Here is a 24,161-nt window from a genome sequence, read left to right as displayed (position 1 = left end):
AACTCTTGTGTCACTTGGAGGAAGAATTTATATGCCTGCTCCTCGCATGCTGCGTACAAACAACTATTAGTTTGAAAATAACTGCCAATTGAACTCTGAGCAAATGGCAGTGCTTATTTGTCCGCTGGCAGTGCTTATTTAAGTGCTTATTTGTCCGCTTACCAGTGATAAAGTGAAAAAAAAAAAATCCCAATTAATTGTCACAATACTGTATTAAATTTGATTTGAATCATTTATGAATTTGTATTCAATTAGTTTTGCAACACGTTATAAAGTTTTTATTTAAAGTAATACTTAAAATTTAGTTTTATTTATCAATATAGACTGATAAAAGTCCTTTTAAAACTAAAAAAAAGGGATCTAGTTTGGATTTAAAAAATCAGATTCTGTTCCTTTTTTTTCCAAAGAAAACCATCATTTATTTTTCACCCAGCTTATGGTTACCTAAAGTAATGTAAGAAACACTACCTGCCATGTTTCTCAAGAAAATAGTCTTTATAACTACAGATGAATTCACAAAATATCTGTCAGAGTAACGAAATATCTTTTAACCATGCATGATTACATTAAAACTCTCAATTCTTTCAAAATAAACGTCCAACAAAGAAGAAGAAAACTATAAGGTTTAAGAACTCTTTAGAAAAAAAATAGATTTGAAATTCCCCAAGCATTTATTTTTTCACTTTTCCCCTAAAGGCTCTGCAAGCAAGACAGAGACCTGTCGAAACCTGTTCGAAACCTGCTTATTTCACAGTCAAAGAGTACTAATGGAAGGAAAAAAAACAAAAAAGAGTAAAAAAGAACAAGTCAACTATTTGCCAAATAGCGCCAAATTTAAGATTCCATTGAGGGACAAGAATTTACGCATCATTTCTCATTTCAAAACAACTCTTTACTTTCGCCGTTTGTTTGTTTAAAAGGCAATCAAACCAGTAGATAGGCCATTTAATTTCTGTTTTAGTTATCGTTATTCTGATAAAGAAGGAAAACCAGCTGCTGTGACTCATCATATCAAGTGATGTTTTATAGAGCAGAAATTTAGTGGAATTTTTTGAATAAAATTAGTAAGAATATAAAAGTTCTTATTTTCTTCAATTCCTAATATTAGTTCACGCTTTCCCTATATATATATATATATATATATATATATATATATATATATATATATATATATATATATGCTAGTGGTACCCGCACGACTTTGTCCGTAGTAGAAAATTAAAAGGGTTCATTTGGTTCGCCTGTATATTTGCAAATAATTGATGGTGAATTTCTCACCAATTTGCTATCTTCATTTGCTTGCCCACGTTATGATAATTTGGTAATTTACTCTTCCACTTTGCGATAATTTGCTTGAAAATTTTTTCTTAAAATTGGAATAGAAAAAAGAACAAAATTGAATTTTCGAAAAATTGCTTCGAGGTGCACACCCCCATGCTTCAAACTAACTCGGTGCTAAATTTCATGAAAGTTGGCCAAACGGACTAGACGCTATGCGCATCACAGAGATCCTGACAGACTGAGACTTTCAGCTTTATTATTAGTAAAGATAAAGATATATTCATATGTATTGTGTAGGTAATACATACAGGATTGCCCACAGGGGGGATTATGGCGCAAATTGCGCCATCAAAATTTTTGAGAGGGATTTTTAATTTTTTTTAAATTTATTTATTTTTATTTATTTATTAATTTAAATTTAAATTATTATTGTTTTTATTTTATTCTGTTTAAATTTTATTTCATTTATTTATTTAGTTTGTGTGTGTGTGTGTAGGGCATTGGCACAGCACTGAACATTTCTAATAAAATAATTATTAAAAACAAATAAATAATATTTTTAAAAAATAAATTATACCCCTTACTTTACCCAGTAATATTTTTGCTACACATGAGGCAGTGAGAAGCAAAGGGATGTAAAAGGCAAAATTAAAAATTTGGAGATAACCAGTGCACATGGTAGGTGAACCTCTCCTCTGGCTTGGGACAAGATGCTAGTAGCCCTGGTAGGTGCTGCTGTAGTGCATGATTTTAAAAAAAATCAATGAAAGCCTACCAAGGAAGTTATCTTTAAACGCGTTTACTCAAAACTTGAAAAAGTCCACTTACATCCCGTTGCTTCTCGCTGCCTCATATGTATTATCTTGTTCAAAACTTTCGACTCAGTTTTCACCCACTTTCTGTGTTCAAATTCTTTTAAAATTTGCTATGCGACCACATACCCAATGACAATGCAGTATTCTTGAATTAAACTAATTAATAAACCATTAATTTTTAGTTTATTCCAATTTTATACAACATTTTTGCTCAAATTCTCTAATATGGGGACCAAAAAGCTTCCACAAATTAAAATTAAATATCCATAAAAACCCTAATTTTGATTTATTTTTTTTTTGCATCAGATAAAATTTGTTCCAATGTTCCAAGGTAATTAGAAAGTTAATTATAATTGTTTTTCACAAAATGTTGGTGAGCTTTCAATTGAAAGTTCTATGTTGATCACGGTCATAGTTGAACCATGCTTTTATTCAGGGGCGGCATTTCAGCATTTATTTGGGGGTCGAGTTTCTTAAGTACGTATTACCACAGTGCGGTCCCAAACGCAAATTAGCTAACAGGAAGTGGTCATAAATGCGGTTTAATATGAATAAAAATTAGTATTTAGAAACAATTTAAATTTTGATTAACTGTCTGATAAATCTAAATTTTTATACGTTTTGGAAAAGTTTTAATGTATGATTTTTGGAATTCGGAAGAGTAGGGAATCAATCGTGTTACTAATCAGTGCCCAGTGTCATGCTGTTTTGCCAGTACAGCTAAATAGAAAAGGTGATGAAAAAGCTCATGCCCTTTAGTATATATGACTTCGTTTGAATTTTTTGCCCATTGTGCTTCGAAAATAATTCTCTAACCTTCTGAGACATAAAAAAAATAGTTCCCCACTAGCTGAGCTGATAGGAATAGTTAAAAAACAAATTGAAGTAACAAAGTTATGTATGAAAACATTTTTTTACATCTTGCTCTTCAAAATCACCCAGGCAACTTCAAAAATTGTGAGGGACTTAATTTTTCATCGATGAACAAACTAGTCTCGTCGGCGCTCTCAGTTTCTATGAGAGGTCATCTGCCTCCAGCTCTGTTATTCACTATTCCAAACTGATGAGTCCATAATAAGGACGAAAATCATTCTCTGTATGTAATAACTGGTCTGTCAATATATTGCTTGTAATTTTTCTTGCCTCATGCTAAAAATTTTACTCATAATTGAAACATTTTATTTTTTGTTTTCAAAATCTAATCCAGATAATATAGAGCCAACCATACAGAAAAATAATTATCATCAAATCTTGTGTTAATTTCATTCGAAACTGACTCTATTACTTTATACAAAATATTAAAAAATCAATGTTTGACTTCACATCATCATGTGAATTGTTGTCACTTTTTTTTTTTTCGCCTTTTTAAAATTGCCTCAGAGGAAGAATTTTTTTTTTTTGAAAAGTTTCACTCTTGACTGAAATATACAACTATGTAAAATCTATTTTCAGTTTCAATTGTAGATTGAACTATGGTAGTATGGTGCACAGATCAATTGTTAGATTGAACTGTGGCTTGAATAGTCTGAAAATTAAGGATAGCGGATTTAAGATGTTTTGATAGAGTAAAGCATTTTTCAAAAACTTTCCTCAGTACAAACAAATTGAATAAAAATTCAAAGTCATACATGCATGAGCTTTATCACCATTGAAACAATTGTTTTGCAATAATTCTTCCAGTCGTCAAATCGCTGCTTTGAAGTTATAGAGAAATGTTTTTATGGTTGAAGATCGACTTGTGTCACTCCGAGATTGCATAATTATAGAGCCCACAAAAAGATATTTGTTGATATGTTTTTTTTTTAAATTCAATAATCACATGCATTTTTAATAAGGTTCTATGAAAACATATAATGCATTGAGCAGCTGAAACGTGTTTCTAGCACACGAAAGCGATGAACACTCATTAAATAAATATATACTTAAAAAATGATCCTAAAAGTGAATGTACAATATCAAGGAATTTTTTTCTGAAAACCATGCAGCGACACCACTTTGCACGAGCCTCTCATATTGGACATACCATCGTTACACTGGGCACACAAGTATGAAATATTTAGTTTATATGAAGAAATGTCTTCTTTAGTTATAATTAACTGTGGTTCTCTATCAATTTTCTATGTTCTGAAAAGGCCGAAAAATATTTCATGAATTTCTAACTCATCACATAAATAACAAAAAACACTTTTTCTAGTCTGGGAATGTGTTGAGTTTCATCAAATAGTTACTGAGAACCAGCGAGAATTTTTTTTTTTTTTTTTTTTTTTTTTTTTTTTTTTAAACATTGATTTCCTACTTACATAAATTGAATTCACCCATTTTCTATCATTCTGCTCAAAAACTTTGGGGGTGTGACCACTCCCTCTTCAGCCCCCTATTTGCTGCCCCCTGCTTTTATTGAAATGTATCTCAAATTTTCTAGCGATTTAAATGTTAGGTTAGGTCACAAATCTATGATGATATAAAAAATAAAATAATAGTTTAAAAAAACTAAAAGAAAAAACTCTTTTGTAGCAAAATGAACTTAAAAGTAAAAAATAATCTTTAGATATCAATTTACCAAACCCTTAATTTTAATGCAATAAAAAAAACGTGGAGTGTTGTCTTTTTGCATTTTTGCATGGACAACAAATGAAAGAAATTCAAGACAACTGATACGAAGCCCCTCACGCTTCTTTGTATTATATTAAAATTAAGTGTTACGTCAACTACTATCATCCAAAGATTATTATTACTTTTTAGTTCATTTCGCTACAAAAGCGTGTTTTTTAGGGGTTTTTTTTTTTTAGTTTTTTAAACTATTATTTTCTTTTTCTTTTTTTTTTTTCTGTTTAGTTTAAATTGTTTTACGAAAAAATATTTATTTCAACATAATTCAAAATCTTTTATATTCATGAAATTTGGCAGCATTTGAAACGCGGTCTCTCCAACTCCAAAAAGCATAACTATACCCCTTAAAGTGTAATACCCAAGTTCTGAAAAAATTCAACTGCGCTGATAAATTGCCTGTCGAGTAATTGTCTAATCCAGCTAATCCATCTCAGTCATTGATGTATGTGTATTTACATTACTTTGAAAATTTGAGATACATTTTAATAAAAGTATTGTTCAACAACAGCCTGATCAGCAATGAACTGCCAATTGAAGGCTTACCTATAGTTTTGCATGAAATTAGTTAAAAACAATAATAACTCATTTTCTAATTCCCTTGGAACAATGGAACAAATTTTGTCTGATGGAGAAAAATCAAAGGTTTTTATAGATATTTTAAAATTATTTTTTGCGAGCATTTTTTAATATATATTTTTTAAATTTTTCTTCTTCAAATTGTTGAAACTAAGGCCAAAATATTAATTAAAATTGGAATAAACTAACAATTAATAGTTAATTAATTTGATTAGAGAAGATTGCATTGTCATCGAGTCTGAGGTCGTGTGCCAAATTTCAAAAGAATCCGATCGCAGGAAGTGGGCGAAATTTGAGTTGCAAGACTCCGTTACAAGATACATATATACAGGTGAAGCTAATAAAAGCATGTTAATAAAAATTAAACTAAAATGAAATTTTTCTTCATTGACTTAAGTACGAATTGACTTGAAAAAAAATTTACTTGTATAAAGTAGGCATACTATAATTGTTTTAATAAATTTGTTTATTATGAAATTTTTTAAAAAGCAAAAAAAAAATGTTTATCAATCAATAAAAAAATTGTTTTTTGACGTGCAAAACTCACCTGTTTTTAAATCATGGTATTTTAGCTGTCATGCTGGTCAGATAGTGACTCTCCGATTGTACATAAATTTTTCATTTATTGTAGTTAACTGTGACATAGGACTCGAGATGCACACAGTGCTTTTTTGCAGAAAATTTGTTAGAGATGTTCGCAGACAGTTTTACATTTTATTTTGGTTTGATACAGTGGTCTTGCTAAAAATTCCTCAATGTGTGTGTGTATGGGGGGGGGGGGGGATCCTACGTAAAATCAGCCAACTCTGAGACCTGGAAAACTTCAATTGAAACAGAGATTAGATGATGAAAAACAAAATTTATTGTATGTAGAATGGAAAACCTTTAATTTTAATTACTGTAGCTTAATTTTGAGCTTTGGGGGACCACACCCTTTCCTATGCTAATAGTCTAATATGAATGTAAAGTTGATGATACATACTCATTAAGGTTCTGGGGGGGTTCATTTCTTCTTTAAAACGTTTTGGTTTTTAAGTTTCTGGAAGTCTCCTAAATAACGGGCTACCCCTCAATATTTTTACACTTGTGGATAGTAGTATACTAGAAGAATTTTAGCTTCCTGTTTCAACTGAAAAAGGGTGCTCAACCCCCTTTCATAAACTTCATACATACGGTAAGGGGGGGGATACATTGAACTGAAAAAACAATGCCACATATTATAATATACACTACTAATATGCATATACATTGCGATTAAATAATTATTCACAAAAAGAGAGCTGGAGAAATTAAATGTTTCTTAACTTGTGGCATTTTCTGTATTACGGCTAATGTTAAATTAACAGGTCATCGAGCAATCTCTTAAAATTTGAGTAGGAAGCTAAAACTTTTACAGCATAATACTATTGGTAAGTCCTAAAAAATAATAATGATAAGGGGGGTGCCTGAACTCAGGCTATTTTTTTTTTTTACCATCCTATTGTAGCCCTTAGCAAGGGTTTTTTTTTTTTTTTTCTTTTGTCCATTACTTTTTGTAATGATAAAATGATTCTTAGTAATCCAGAAATGAGTCTGCAATTATTTTTGCAAGTTTTGTGCTACATTAGTGTTGTTATCCTTTACATCTGTATAAAAGTCCCAATTGTAAAATCAGGGAAATGTTTGGAGCTCAATCAGGGAATTAGCAGGAAATTTTATTTCCCAGATTTTGTTACCCCATCATGTTTCAATAATTTTCCTCTTATGCAGGTCCTTCAATCAAAAAGGAACCAGCAGAGCTGAGTAGTGATGATATTGATATCATTGATGACTCAGACTCAGATCCTGCCTGGACACCTTCTGCCAAAACCCTAAAGGTACAGATTTTTTTATTTTTTTATTTATTTTTTCCTTCAAGGTAAACTTTATTCCATTGCATGATTTTTTTTTTTTAAGTACTTTTAGAAATGTTCTTAGGTTTTTAACTGTTGTTCAGATCATTTGGAAAATGCTTCAAAAAATCATAGTTTAAGTTAGATGAGATTTATGGTGAAACAAGCATTTGGCAACATTAGTCTTCAACTGAAAGAACAACAATTTATTCCTGATCAAACGTCCTAAAACATTGAAGAAAAATTGTAAAAATGCCTTAGTTATTTATGTAGTAATAATACTTTATTTGTCTTGGAATAACAAGAGGTAAGCATTCTCAAGCACACTAAACTAAATTAACATTCTTCATTTCGGGGTTGCCACAGATTACTTAAATACTAATTTATTCTCATAGTTTTCTAGAAGACTAAATTGTGCTTGTAGCCAAATAGCAACACACTGCGTTTAAGGGGTTAACATTTTCGTGTTTCTATAAATCAGCGGTTTCCAACCTTTTTTCTCTTGCGAACCCCCTTTAAAACTCTGAAGGAAGTTGGCGAATCCCTTGCGTAATAAGTGATAAGTAACACGCAAAAAAAAAAAAATTCACTCGCAATAATATTTGGGAGCATTTTTTTGTTTGATACTGCTCATTAGTTAATAACAATTACAAGAACATAACTGCGGGAAAAAAAAGGAGAAACATTACTACAAACTAAAGTGATAGCTAAAAAATGAATGCAAAACTAATTCATTCAAAAAAAAAGTAATTATTTTTCATTGGGCTTCACTCAATTTTGCGAAAAACGTAATGGGATGGTTATGTAACAAAAAAGCCCAAAGTTTGGCTCAAATATATGACAGTTTTCAGTCTTGCATTGAATTCAGCATTTAATTTGCTTCTATATTTAACAGAGGCACTCAGATGGGAAGTCACTGTGACCTTTCCCAAAGTTCCTCATTTGACAAATTTTGTCTATTGATTCGGCAAATTTATAAGTTCAGGGCGCCCCTGTAAGCATTCACCACCATACCAAGTTGTATAAAATTGTAAAATTCGGGGATATAAACTCTTATTTGGCGAATGTATTAGCAAACATAACATTCTTCGAAATTTCCGTAAAATAAAAGATCCCTTTCGACGCTTAAAATTTGTCAAAGGGTAGTTAAAAATTCTGCAAGAGAAAAATAAAAACCCAAAAGAATCTTAAATTAAATCAATGCTGCATCCTGAAAATAAATAATTGCTTGCATTTTATATTTTATAAACTATAATAATCTATTCTCTGTTTGAAGTCCTACAGAAAAAAAAATTATTGAAATATGCTAAAATTAATCCTTGGCTAATATTTTCAAAACTCGGCTAAAACTTTCATGATTCGGCTTATTTGCTGGTTAACACTTTGAAATCCCTATCATGGGCCCTGTATTTCTGAATAAGAGTTCAAGTTAAGAAGCAATTCCAATAACCAAAACTAATTATGCATATTGTACAAACACTTTTATTTATAGTTTTCTTTAATTGAATGAATAGGTACTTATATTGTGTTTTCTTGAAAATAATACAATTATTGAAAGGTTGATGTACTAAATGTCTACTTGTACCTGAAATTACTAGGGATAATTTTAGTTTCTGAAAAATGTTGGTAAATTGTTTAGTCTCAGAGGAAAAAATAAAACTTTTTCTCGTTACAAAGTCAGAGGTGAAACGTTGCTTTGAGTTTTATCAAATAGAATATATTTGTAATATTTCTCTTAAAGGTAAACAGTATGGATTGCTTTTTAATAATTGATTTAATATGCTATTTCTTAAAATGTATCGGAAATTGTATTACTTTCCTCTTTTCCTTTTTTGAATGAGTGAAAAAATATAAATGTTTAAATAAAAATTTCTGTTTATGTAATAATTGTGTGTTTTCATTTTAATTTTTTTTATTTTTTTTTCCTTAACTCTTTGTTAAGGAAAATATATAGTTATTATAATTCTTATTGATTGCATTATTCAGCTACTAATGTTGCAATTTTTATGTACTGTTATAAGTACTTATATATTTTTGGTAACAGTTTGACCATTACATTATGAAAAATGGATTTTTTTTTACACTACAAATATGAAAAAATGAAATTTAAAAATTGAACAAGAATAATATTAATGTATAAATCAAAATGATATGTGTTTCATATAAAATAGGTGTAAGTACTTTAAATCTTGATTGATGATAGCTTTACAAATCACATCCATTATTTTGAGGCCTGGAAAATATATATATCACCAGTATGCAAGAAAACTGAAAGCTGATCTGCAATATATGCCCTGAATGTAGTTTTTAGTTACATGGTTACAGAAAGTTGCATTCAACATAGTTACAATTTCTTTTTGTATTGTACAGTGCAGAACCTTTTATCCGGGAACCAAAAAACCGAGAAACCAGAAAACCGGCAACTTTTTCCCGATTTTCCCGCCATTTTTTTAAAAAATATGCCATTTCGGTAATTTTTGAAAAATTAAGCATTTTTTTTTCTGAAATACCAAAAAGAATATGAACGATTTCTTAATAAACACCATATTACTCACAAAAACTCGGGGAAAATGTTTGCAAGCACTAACTTCAAATGGTTGTCCTTTATTCGGGGCAAAACTTCCCAAATATTTTCTTGCATTAAAAAGTACATTCGTAACTCTGAAATTTTAGTGTTTTATTCTAACTGAAAGCTAAGGAAATTGATACTGTCGCATTCTAGTGCAGTATTTTATTGAATAGCCTCTAATTAAAGGCAATTGGCGTAAGTGACGTCACAAAAGTGTGGGGAACGCCGAAAATCAGATTCGCAAATTTTCCGGATAGTTAGTTGATCGTGAAAGCTAGAAATCCATTAAACACAAGACTAATAAGGCCGCAAGAACTCATTAATCAAATTTCTGTTAATACTAACGAAATGCAAAAGCATTAGTTTAAAAAAAAAAAACTCAATCATGAAAGCAAATTCTTTTACACACTATAGTAGAAAAATCGCACATTTAGGTTCAAAAGCTTATTTTTTGTCTTTCCCTTCATTTTATTTCGTTTTAAAACATTGAAAAGTGGTTTTTTTTTTTTTTTTTTTTTTTTTTTTCTTTTCCAAACACAACAGAATGTGAGGCTCTCAGGTATTATGAATAACTTAAGTTTTTTGGTGTTTAAATTTTTCTCTCACTATTAGTTTTTAATATTTCGATATTTATAAGCATTCCTGAACAGTTTTCTTCTTATTTTAGTATGCATAGTTATTTATTATAGTAATTTGAGTTTTAAACAATCGGCCTATAGCTCTTTTTAGCGATCCAGAAAACCGGGAAATTCAAATATCTGAGATAGCGATGGTCCCAAACTTCCTGGATAATTGGTTCTCTACTGTATAAACAATGCATATCGTCGCCTCAGAGCAACAGTAAGACATCTTAGTGTTTTTTCTGGGATTAGATGTCTTACTGTTGCTCTGAGGCGACGATATTGTCATTCATGATAGATGCCATTGAATCAAGGCTGTTATAAAAACAATGTGAAAATGAGAGATGTTTGAACCTATATGTATTTCCTATATATAATATCATGTGAAACTCTTTTGAATGCAGTATAATTTCAATTTAACTACAGTTGCCTCTCTGTTTAACAACTTTCAAGGGACCACAAAAAGTCGTCCTTTAGTAGAAAGCGTCCTTGAATAGAATGCTTTTAACACTGTAGTGGACCACCTGGGACCGAGAAAAGCCATTGTTAAACAGAGAGCCAACTGTATATTCAATTTAGCCCCGACTTCCTCAATTGAATCGATTATTTTAGGAAGGGCGTAAGTCCTACGAGACTCCTTTGGGCGTATGCCCTTTCTGAAATAATTGATTCAGTTTATCTATGCGCTGCACTGGTCCGTATTTGACTGCATTGAATGCCTATGCTCCTTGTTTTAGCAATTACTTTTCTCTGTCCCTTGATAATCGTTAAATCGGAGTTACACTGTTTTCAATTCCCCCTTTTTTTCCTTTTCATTAACTCTTTTTTCTTGAAAAATACTTTTAGACCAACAGTTTTCTTTGACTTTCCTTTGACAAATTTTTGCAATGAAGGACCTGCATGCATGTTTTTAATTTTTTTAAATAAACATTCAGGGCATTTTATGACAATCGACACCAATTTCAGTTCAATCGGATTACTAGTTTTTTACATTAATACTTAAAATCTCCCTATAAGCCCTCCCCTCTAAACACCCCCATCTCCGCTGATGACATCCAGATTCATTCCCGCTTCCATCTCCTTCTGGTACGCGATGCAGGTGTGTGCATAGAACATCGCTAGCATTCTCGAGATGGCTCCAAGCACAAATGGCTGAACTGCAAGTACTACATGGTATATTACATCTAACACAGGCAAATAAAATATTTTTAGTGCACCAAAAGGAGAAGACGAGAATGGTACAATGCTATCGGCACAATGAAAAAAAAAGAAGGAAACTAAAAACTTTTTTCATTCTTTTGTTTGGGAAGTTTTTTTTTTTTTATAGTAACTTGCATAATTGTATATAATTATATAAAATTGTTTTGCTTTTTATAAAAGCTTTCTCGATCACTCCTATTTCTTTTTTATTCTTCGAATTGAAATGATTTATTTTCTTTGAGGATAGAATCATTTTTCATATATTGATTTATTTCATTTTGCTCTGCTTCAACTTCTGCATTCAAAATAGTTATTGAAATGAAAAGTCTAGACTTGAAATTTGAGTAGTTTATAAAAATTAAAATTTTAAAATATGAAGAGGCTGTGAATTATTTGCATCTCTAGTCAGCAAAAATAAATGAATGAAAATAATTATAAATAAATAAAATACTTTAGAAGCAAGCAATAAAAAATGTGGAAGAAACATATTTAAAAAATAATAAATTCTCAAAAATTTTAAATTTAAAATCATATTTCCATTTTGCTTCAAAACATATTGAAAAAAGTATAGAATTTGAAAGTAGTTACAATAAATATTAATATAATTTTCATTTTTTAATTTTTATTGCTTTGCTTGGTTCTAACCTGCTTCCAAAACTTGAGTCGTACAAAGATGCAACAATCCCCCTGCCCCCCCCCCCATCACCACAAAAAAAAAAAAAAAAAAAAAAAAAAAAAACAGAGAAATGAAGCTGCTTGTAAGTTCAATGCAAAACAGATGCACACATTTGTAATTTAATTATTTATAAATAAAACAATCTGAAATATATAGGCAGTTAATATTTAAAAACTAATTAATGAAACTTTTATTAGTATTTATTAAGTGTTAGCTTTTAAAAAACAATTTTCAAAATGTGGAATAATGTTTTAAAAAATAAATTACATTTTGTAAAATTTTACTACACAAGACAAACAAGCAATTAAAAATGAATTTAGTATGCATTTAAATCCAATCTGAAAACATGTACAGTTGAACCTCTCTATCTCGAATGTTTAGGGTTCAGAAAAAAAAATTTCGAGAAAAATAGGTTCCGAGTAATGGAAGTTTTTATTTATGTGACATGTTTCATCTCTCCCTCCCCTTGTAGTATTGTGGGCCATTCAGTGTTTGCACCTTGTTATCACTCTGTCCCTCCCCGACCAAGGTTGGGTATTGTCCTTCGTTATTTCTTTATTTTAGGGCTAATATCCTGCGTACCTTTGTTCTTTAAACAGTGAAAAGAAAGCAAGTTTGTACTTCAAATTTCCATAGCAGCGAATAATTTTGAACTTGGTGAAATAGAGGGTTTACGAAAGAAGCATTCGAGAAAAGCGGGGGGGGGGGGGCATGAGAAATTAATTGAGCTTACTTGGACATTAAAAAAAATCAAGGTGTGCAGTTTTTCGAGACAAGACAGGTTTTACTGTATAAGCATAAAAATAATGAATAATTTTCACTAACAGGTGACAGGTTACTTTTCAGATCAATAATATCAATTTGAACTGTCCAAAAAAAAAAAAAAAAAAGCAAATAGAATTAGGACAAAAAAATAAAAAGCCGTAAATTTGACGAACAAAGATAGAAAATGGTAAAGTTGATATCTTAATATTATAAAGCATTAAATTAAGAAGGTCTTCCCCCGTATTCCATGCGGGGAGAGGTTTATTTCCTACGAGTGTCAGCATTTTTCGCAAGTTGTGACCATTCACTGACATTGGTATAGTTTAAAATCCTGAGTGAAATCTATAAATATAGAAATAAATCTTTTATTTTTATTTTCTTTATAATTTTAAAAGTTTTACTTTAAAATTTACAGCTCAAAATAAATTTTTCTTGTGTTGGATTTTTCAATCCATGGGGGGGGGGGTCTCAATAAACCCCACACCCATGACATATAGAAGTGTTTAATAAATGCTATGTATTTATTTTATTAATGTACATAATTATACTTTGAAGAAATTTACTTGTAAATTATATATTGATGATCAATTCAAAGTCTGTTTTTTTGTTATGGGAATTTTGGGGGTTAAGGGCAACCTATTCATCGAGGATATACACCTCTTCCTGAAGATTAAAATTCAAACACCTTGGGTTTTAATCAACAACGGTAAACTACGCTTCACTCTACTATACCCTTCGTTTCGACTGCTTCCGAACCGGTTCTATTGTAACCAAGGAACTGAATCTTGACGTCGACGGGTGCTCCTCCTCTTTTTGTGTCATATGAAGTTAGTTTTGTTTTAAGCTAATTGTAAGTCATAATTTCAAATGATCCAGGTCAGTTTTTTAAAAACAGTGGTAATTTTTGTAAGCAGTAGACTATTCAAATCAATCTATGTTCCGCGATTACCCAACCAATGCAGGTTCCTCATTGCAATCAACTTTGTTTTTTATGCATTATTTTAATCTCGCCAGTGTTTGAAAGCTACTGGGAATCCAAAGTCTTTTAGTGTTTCTCCATGTGAAAAACGATTCATGCTTTGAATAATATTATTTCTTTTTTTTTTTTCAAATTTGTCTTCATGAAGGCAGGGCTTTAAGATTTCAGAGGTGATAATTATGAAAGCTTCCTTTCTTACGATTTACAGTTATAACTTGGCTCGTGGTTTTGCAATCATATTTGAAAGTACTTTTTGTTTTCTTTGGCCCACTAACCTTCTTTGCGGTGGTGGTGGTGGAGGCTACCTTATGTAAATTTCATGACTTGCTTTTATACATTTTGAGAGTTCAGTATGCTAAAAGTTCCTGGGATAAGTCAGCCCCGCTTAATCGTCTAACGGATAAACCAATATCCCGCCTTTACCAATTAAACCTCCCGGAACCGAATATTTCCCCAAAGACGCTATGTTGAAGATCCCCACTTAATCGAATAATTTCCCCTAATAACCGAATATTATTGATCAGCTTTCGCAAATACTTTTGCTGAGAAAAACTTGAAGTTAATCAGAAATAAATTAAGTTTGAACAATTATTGTAATTAGTTTTGATAAACTAGATGAAGTTGTAGGAAAATGGACTTACAAAAAATAAATAAATAAATAAAAATGAAAATTATTTGCCCTATTCAAGTGTCATTTTTTAGAACTTACCAGAATTTGAAAAATTTAGATTGTTTAGTAATAATCTTCAGTAATAATAGGTTTATCTAAAAGAGTGATGTGTTGCCATTTGGATATTTTCTTATTTGCCAAAATTACTGTTTTATTGCCAAATGGCCAGCGCAAGTCATTATTTTTTGGGTCTACAAATGAAAATTTTTAGATTTAAATTTTAAAAGTTTGTTTAGACTGTGATTTATTTATCAATAGGTTGGAGATCATATTAAAGCACATCCCATCCCCACACCAGTTAAAAAACGTGGGCCAAAGCCAGGGCGACGCAGCTCTGCTGGCAATGGCCCTACTTTAAAGGTAAAAAAAGAAAAATCACGTGAAAGCGTGCCAACTAGTGGTCGCAAGAGAAAATCACATTCAAAATCACTGTCATGTAAGCAAGAAACTGTATGTGAACCTGAAAAGGTGAAAAAGGAGAGAGTTTGTGTAAGTGTTTGACATGCTTTAATATCTGAGGTTTGATTGAGGTTTGAAATTGAAGGTCTTCGTAGGCCTTACACTTTCATATATGTGCATTTTGTTCTTTGCGCTATGCGTGAGATATCTATGCGCTCGAGGATTGTGCTTTTGTTCCTATTAACTCTTTTGTTTTGAAATGAGATCTGAAAGTGGTATTGTAGGCATTGAATTTGTATATTTGATGCATAATTGCACATTGGGGGGCTGTTTACATAAGCGACGTATGAGCCAACTGAATGGGGGTTTTTTGCTTCCTTCCTTCAGAACCGATTTCCAGTGCAATCCGCTTCTAACCCTACAATTCCTAGTTCCTACTAGGTCCAAAAAATGACTCCTTTTTCCCCCTATGTACGGAAAATGGGAGAACAGATTCCTTCCGTGCCTGGAAGAAGGACATGGCTTTTTTTAGTCGATGTAAACAGCCCTGCAAAAAAGGTTTAGAATCACATCAATCATGCTGTGAAGCAAATAATCTTGTTCCTTACGAATTGAGGATTCCTTTATAGGAATACTCATGAATTTTCTTAAAAATTACCTGTTATGGAAGATTTTTAAAACGAAGGTTTGTTTTCCTAAAATTATGTTTTTATAAATTTTAAATTTGTTTGTTCTTTGGTTTTTAACATTCCAATTTTAATAATCAAATTTTGTGTTGGTTAAGTAATTTTTAATCTTTTATTTGTTTTATTTAAAATTTTATCTGTTATAATTTGCAATTATGTTACACAAAATTATTTGATCTGTCAAAATTTTACTGTTTTAAAGTTGAATATGTTATAATTTAGCAAGTTTTTTTTTTAATATTATGAATTTTTAACCACTTGTAAAGTTTCAATTGGAATATATAAAGCTTTTTTTAAAAACGCTTTATTTCGTTTATAATTCCTAAGTAACATATAAAAATATATTTATAAAATTGTTGATTAGAAAAATTGAAATTATGGAAGTTTAATAATAGTTTTCGGATACAAATTATATATGGATTAGAATATTTATTTGTACAGCGTATGTTTATCAAGTGTGCAATTGAAAGCAGATATAGGTGTATAATGGATCGAGAGTTCTAAAAGTTGTTGGAAAAAGATATCGAATGATGCAAATTGTTAATGTAAAACAAGCTTACTTAAAAATTCGCCTAATGATTTAGAAGGAATATTTCTCAAATTCCTTTTGTTGCTGTTACAGAACTAACTTTAAAAATTAAAGGAAGGGGAAAAAGAGAAAGTATTTAGTGTTGATCTTAATGTGGCAAACCAGTGTGTTTGTTCAAGCTATTTTTCAATGTGTTTCAGAAGTGTAGTGTATAGAGAGAACTTAAGAATTTGATTTTAGTGTTTTTGTAACATGGATGTTTTACCCTTCAATGACTGTTCATCGTCATGATTGCATACGCTCTTCATCCTGTGAATACTCTCATAGCTTCTCATTGTATGTATTTTATTGTACAAGGAAAGTCCATTTGTAAAGTGAATGTTTTGTTTCTAAAGTATACACTAATAAATGGTTTTATATCACCTACATATTTGCCGTCATGTTTTTCTGTGATTAATAAAGAGATTTTTGTTTAATTTGTTTAATTATTTTACTTGTTTGAAATAGGAATTACCTTTACACATAAGGTAATGGCTATTGTACTACACTAAATATGTTTGTTTTTTTTTCCAAATTTCTGTTAGGTTTTAATAATCAACTTGCTTTTTTAAAACTAATTTTACAAAACCCTTTAACCATTTTAAAAAATATGTAAAACATCTTTTTCTTGTTTTTGACTACTGACCTACAATGCAACAAAAATAATCTATGCATTTGTTTAATGAATTTAAAGCCCTCTTTGGGAAAGGTTTTTTTTTTCTAAATTTTTAGTCAGTATTACAAATGTTTAAGTCACATTCTATACCCTCCCCCTCCACAGTGCATTCTTGCAATATTTTCTCCTTGATAATCAGGAGGGAGAATCTTCCACAATATACATAGTTTCCACTTGTTTAAACCAGTTTAAAATGGCTCCAACTCTCTAATTGGTCCTTCCTTCCTTCCAAAGAAAAAAAATTCAAAGACAGTATCACCTCTCGAAACTTCTGCCTCTTTTTCTTACCCAACCAAGGGCTTTTATTTTTTGTTTATTTTCTTAATTATTGATTTTTTTAATGCTTTTTTGAAAAGGTGGACACTTTTAAACCTTCCGAGATTCTTATTCCAAATTATGGATTTGCTAACTTTTCTAGTATTTGTTTTAAAGTGCCAGTTGAAGTCAAAAGTTTTTCGTTAATCTTAAGTTCTAACACATTTTTTATATTAAAATTGTTGCTACTGAAGGAATCAAAAGGAGAGACAGGTAGGTATCTAGTTCTTGTTTATGTCATTTATTTTTTTATCATTTATGTAAAGTAAACCCAGAATTATGCAGATTTAGCTTGATAGTTTTGCATACTGTCTGCTATTAATCACAAAATTTTCGTTCTGGTACATTTAAATTATCTAAGCATAAAATAATTTATGTTTTCAAAGTGTACGAATTCAACAAACTTTTATTGTAAACTTTGTCATGTGTGATGTATTCACTGATTGTGTGAAATCATGCCCATGACGCTTGATTGAAACTTCAATTAAAAAGTAAGTACTATGTTCTTTTTGAAAAACCAAATTTCCAAATCCATCAACTACAACAAAAAAAACTAAATGGTCATTTGGGTGGTTCAAAAATACATGTAAAAAAAAAGTTTCCCTTAGATAACTTGACACCCCTCAATATTTTTATACTTGTGGATAGTAATATACTTTAAGAATTTTAGCTTCCTATTTCAACTGGAAGAGGGTGCTAACCCCCTCCCCCAAGCTTCATAAGTATGGGGAGGGGAGTTTACAAAATTCATTTAACTGAAAAAATAATGCTACACATTATCATATACACTACTAATATGCACATACATTGCAATAAAATTATTACAGTCGGACCTCCATATATCAAAATAGCAAATTGCTGGAAAAAAAATCAATATATGGAAACCATCTTATTTTATCATAAAAGTATCATAAAACATTAAAATAAAAGGTAATTTTCGTGTATGAAACCCAATTTATAATTTATACCAGTATCGGACTAAATGAAAGTAAATGATTAAAAACTTAACAGAAATTACATTTTTACGCCAACCATACATCTTCATATTCTTCGGCAATTTAACTTGAGCGCAACATTAGGGAATTTTCATTTTAACAATGTGATCAAGAGAAAAGTAAAACATCAATCTACTTAACTTGAATGATTTTTACTGAAGCTATGAAGACTAGAAATGATAATCAACAAACAAAAGGGATAATTTGAAACTGATTTTACAGTGTTACTGGTTACAGGTAAGACTTGAAATAAACTTGAGGGAATTTCAAAATTTCAGAACGGAACAACGATTTAACTACACACCCTTCAACCCCAGATTTCTTATGAGTTCCGTAGCAACCTTAGTGAACGTAATTTTCTCCTCTAACCTTCATTTATCATGAGACAAACAGTCTAAAGTGGAAAAAAAATCTACAAATGTCTTGAAAAAAAAATCGATATATAGAGATTTTTTTGACATATAGAAAAAAAATTTTCTATATAATGAACATAGAAATTTGCTGGGATTTCGATATATGGAAAATTTCAATATGTGGAAGTTCGATATATGGAGGTTCGACTGTATTTACAAAAAAAAAACTGGGGAAGTTAAATGTTTCTAAATTTGTGGCAATTTCTATGTTATGGCAAATTTTAAATTAAGGGGTCATTGAGCACTCTCTTAAAATTTGAGTAAAAGCTAAACCTTTTACAGCATAATACTATTAGTAAGTCTGAAAGAAAAAGGTGGTGTCCTGGACTCTAGCTGAAAAAAAAGTTTTTTTGAACCACCCTAATGGTCATGTAATAATTTTTAATGATTGTTATGATTATATTTTGAAATACTAATAAAAATAATTGTTTTTCTACATTAACCGATGACCATATTTATTTCAAATCAAGTGGAAAATTTCATAATAAGATTTTAAACAAAGAAGCTTTTGGTTCAGCTTGTCACAAGGTGAAAAATTATCATTTTATTAAATTCTGTACACATATGACAATTTGATATCATTAAACAAAAAGCAATTTTTTCATCAGAAAATGGTTTGCATTTCTAAAAATCCTTGAAAAACACTACGGATTGGTAACCCCCCTAAATCCTTGGTTTTGGATCATTTGGCTATCTTAACAGGTTAATCTGTATACAGGTACAGACTATGACTTCATTCACATACTTAGCACCGGCTGTGTCAGTGACACTGAACAATTTAAGAACTTCAAAAGGACTTTTCATTTTTTGCTTTTGCCTTCAGTGTACATTGCTTATGCTTTAGTTTTAAAAGCTTTGCTATGAAGCTGATTTCTTACTTGAATTTGTAACTATATTTTGTCTCCTCTAATCAACACATGCAATTTCAAGTGTTTTTATGTGTGTTTTTTATTGTATTATGATAGTTCTATTTTTACATTTTGGTATGGTTTGAACATTTTCTGTTATTTTCTCTTAATTTTTTTTTTTCTATTTTAATCATCTACATACTGAAGATTCCTTCTTACGTCACTGTGTTCAATTCATAAAACTTTTAAGATTTTGTATCTATGAATTGTGTACATAAAATTAATAAAATATATTATGTATTAAGTTACATGTTTATATTTTTATTGTTTGCATTTGATTTCTATACCTTAAGTAATTTATTAAACTACGCATTTTATCCTTTGAGAAGGTATAGTGTTCAGTTAAACTTGTGGGGTTTTATAAAATTTTGATGGAGAGTACTACTTAAAATTGCATTTACAGAATTTTGTTTTTGAAAATTTACAGGAGGACAGCCAGAGGTTTACTCGCTCCTTATGTCGTCGTACCAAACAAAATCAAAAATCATATTTTTGGTCCTTCGATTGCAAAAAATATTCCCTGTGGAACTTCTTTCCCTTGTCTAATGTTGCCACTGAGAACTTTAGGATGTGTTTTAAAAAGGGAAAGCTCCTAAATTTCCATCTCCTTCCCGTAAACCCGCCCCAAAAAAATTTGTAGTAGCGTTTTTAAAATCTAGTTGTCAAAAATTTGAGAAGTTAGAGCAACCACCCTAACATGTCAATATGTGTCCCAAAACTGCGTTTTTACAGCTTCAATAACAAAATTTTCCAGGGACAGTCCAAAGTGCATTTTTAAGGCTTTAAAAGTTTCCAGAGGAATGTCCACAAAACAAACCTTTTCCCTTGTGTTACTACCAAATATAGCTTGAATTGCATTTTAAAAATGTCTTTTGTAATCGTGTCTAAAATGAGACACCGAACCCAAGGTCAGTTTGGCATGTATTTCAAAATATTGAAAATACTCCTAGGTCTGCTTCTCCCTTACAAACAATCATTTAGGCGGTCTTTACCCTTAGAGCTCATGAAAAGTGATTGGTGATGTAGATTACTATTTCATGTCAAACTTGAGGGCCAATTAAAGGTCCTCATGTCATTGGTATCTTTCGAAATTGAGACATTTACGACACCAACAAAACTTGTACATTATTGAATTTTGATTAAATGATATTGTAATAATAAATTAAATTCATCTGAGAAAGCATTTGCTCACATTTTGATGAAGTAACTTGTTGACTCAATCAAGTTACTGTTCAAAAGAAAAAATTCCAAAAAACAACCAATATTACCGCTTGCCCGCTCCCACCTCTTCTTCTAAAAAAAATTTTCATTTTGCTGTGTTGCCATATTTCCATATGTCTACCGATGTGCAATATGTTTCAAAAGTCATATCAACAGATGACTCATTCATTGTTTTGTCAAAAAAGTATGACCACTCCCCCCCCCCCCCCCCACCAAAAAAAAAATCCCTGCTTTGGCCTTGCTCTTTATATATTTAAGCAATGCTTGATGCAAATAACCAACAGTTTTTTTGGTGTTGAAGCTGGATTTTGTTCTGTTGTTGAAGATTTGATTCGTTAAAGTGGCTAATTCAATTAAGCTCTGCTTCAATTACTCGGCGCTCACTATTCAAAAGGTATATGATCCATTAACTTTATTTTAATAGTTCTCCGATAAATTTCCAATGATAGAATTAGAGTGGAACTATAAAGTATTTCCATTTTCTTAACATTGACAGTGAGAGCGGAATAAAAAGAATTCCCAATATTAAGTTATTATTGGCTAGAAAAGGGTAAAACTACTGATTGGCTAGTGATCAGGACATAGTTTCTTTGTATTATGTTTCTCATTTGAAATGAATGTGTATGAAAAATAACAGGTTGTGATAATTGTCTATAAAAAGACAAGTGTTGAAGTAAATTAAACTAATTACAATGCACAAATTAACAGAAAAAACAACAACAAGATATATGTTTGTTTTTAATGCAAAATGATTCCTTTTTTAACAGAACAAAAAATCAATTTGCGATACTACAAGTATCATACACAAGTAAACACTATGAAAGTATCTATAATAAAAAAGTATAACATTAAACAGTTTTCTAGTTATTAGCCTGGTAACAGAAGCAGCGTTAGGCTGCAACGGATGTCTCGTGTTCTTGAGAAAGTTAGGAGACTATTTCTTAGCTGGGGTTGAAACAAACCTAAAATGTTCAAAGAGCAATTAATGTTAAATTTCGTGGAATGAAGATTTGTGCTGTATTTTCTGGGATATAATTCAGGGGTAGAATATTCTTGTAGTTTTTATGTGGAGCATCTAATTTTTAAACATTTCTCCGTGCCGATTTCAATCTTGGGGTTAATGTTGATTTATCTTGCAAGCTAATTTCTGGTTTTTCAATTGTGTTACTGCTTGCTGAAAGAAATTCTGCTCATGAGGTTATAAGCAGGCCTGTCAATTAAGGTGTCACCCCCAAGGCTTTGAAAAACTAAATGTTTTTTAACATCAGTGGGCATATTTTTTGTCATTTTTCAGATACAATTTAATTGAGTTTATACCCTTCCCCCTCCCCCGTGAAGATATTTGAAATAACAGGCCTGGTTATAAGCATGTTGTGAAATTTTCTGGGATAGACCGCAGCTTTACAAGTTTCCATTTATTCTACTCCATATAATTCGCCTGTCTTCCTCTCCTCACTCCATTCTTCATAAAGTATGAAAATTTCCAGTAGATCTTGGGAGTATTTCGGTCATGCATTCAGTCATGGTGGGTCTTGCCTTTGTATAGAGGTAATTAATCAGTACCAGAATGCCAAAACTTCTGTTCTATCTTGTGTCTTGCTGTAGAAACTGTTTAAAAAGTATTTATTTATACATATATATATTTTATTTTATTCTTTATCTCTTTATTTATTTAATTTTTTTGCTTAGAATGAATGTTTCGGAAGTGACTTTACTATTTCAAAGGAGCAAGTTTATTTTCAGCTTCCATATCTTCAAAACAAAAAGTTTTGAGCTTGTATTATTAACTTAATATTCTACTATTGATATGAAAATGGTTCAATAAAGTAATTAGACATTTTTAAAAGAATATTGTTCTCAAGTAAATGCTAGTACGGTTGATTTTCTGTTTCACAAGGATTTCTATTTGAAGATTATTTTACTCTTCCCTGGAATTTTGATATTAAACGAGCTGATGTGTGCATCACATGACTTCCTTTTACTCCAATGTCATTTTCCCATTATTAGAAATTTTGATGTAATTCAATAGTTTACTCTCTAAATATCATCAACAGTGGCCAAATCGAAACCAGATTTTTAAAATTAAAAAAAAAATCGCCAAGTTGGCAACCAAAAGACTGGCGATATATCGCCAAGTGTCCACCAAATTATAACACCACTTGAGTTTACATCGAAATTAACAATGATTTCCCCCCAAAAAGGGTCAAAAGACCCCCTTAGGAACATCCGAATGCAACCAAAAGGGAAGGTGCACAACTAGACCCCACTAGGAGTCCAGGTACCAAATTTAAACTTTTTAGGACATACCGTTTTTGAGTTATGCAAGATGCATACGTACATACAGATGTCACGAGAAAACTCGGGGATCGTCAAAATGGATATTTCGGGTGTCTGTACGTTCCTAGGCATATATTCATGTGTGGTCGAGTTGAAAAAAAAAACAACATTCATTCGGGGGTGAGCAAACTAGAAATTAAGGCCGATTTTTGAGTGAAAAAATTTTTCACGAATACAATGCTTCTTTTTTTGTAAAAGGAAGTAAAAAAACTCATTTGGGAAATTTTAAGGACGAAAAATACTTTAGAGGAAACTTAAACAAACAATTTTGTTTTGCTTCGCACCAGTTTGGATAAGCTTACACTCTTCCCACAGTTTAAGGGAACTCAAAGAAACAAATTTGCCTTAAGAATATCATAAAGAATCATTGTGAATGTCAGAATAACTTCATGACATTTGCAATTATGCCTAGATTAAAAAGTTTATTGAAAAGTACAAAAGAATGAAAATCTCTTTGTAGCATCTTATATCCTTCAAATTATCGACACAGCATCAATGAACTTTTTCCTGCAGAATAAAAATTGTTGTACCCGTCTCTTCCTGACAATTCTGAAATGACTATCTTGGGAGAGGCACTTTTCTATATTTTAACTTTTTCAGTGTATGGAGAGGGTGCCCTATGTAATAACACCCTTTTAAAAAAAGAAAGAACACTATTTTTGTGGGGAATTAGTGGAAAAGGTAAGTGTTACCTTTTTAGTGGTATTGCGACGTTCCTTTTGCAATGAGCTCCTAAAGAAGAAATATGTACTTTCAAGTTACTAGATCCGAACTCGTCAATGAATTTAGAAATAGAAACAATGTAATTTTTTTTATATATTTTACTTTTGAAACATAATTTGTACATAATTCTGTATTATTCAGGTAAAAATTTGAAACGCTTTTCATGAAAATATCCCCGTTAATTCGTATTATTTCAATATTTTTTATTTTAAAAGAGAATAAGTATTGATACCTTCAAATCGCTAAATTTGAAAATAATGTATTTTTGCTAATTCGTAATTGTTATTA

The 24,161-nt window shown here is 30.8% G+C and overlaps 1 protein-coding gene across 1 annotated transcript in view; it reads left to right on the top strand.

Moving 5' to 3' along the window:
- The window catches only part of LOC129219756 (uncharacterized), an 84,390-nt gene that overhangs the window by 28,128 nt on the left and 32,101 nt on the right, over window positions 1-24,161 (top strand). Inside the window, exons 3-4 of the mRNA XM_054854050.1 lie at window positions 7,032-7,138; window positions 14,891-15,121. Of these exons, the coding sequence (XP_054710025.1) occupies window positions 7,032-7,138; window positions 14,891-15,121 (338 nt within the window). The remainder of the gene's footprint in view (window positions 1-7,031; window positions 7,139-14,890; window positions 15,122-24,161) is intronic.

The sequence above is a fragment of the Uloborus diversus genome, chromosome 4 (assembly GCF_026930045.1).
Source record: "Uloborus diversus isolate 005 chromosome 4, Udiv.v.3.1, whole genome shotgun sequence".
NCBI lineage: Eukaryota > Metazoa > Arthropoda > Arachnida > Araneae > Uloboridae > Uloborus > Uloborus diversus.
This window is presented reverse-complemented; position numbering and strand designations above follow the sequence as displayed.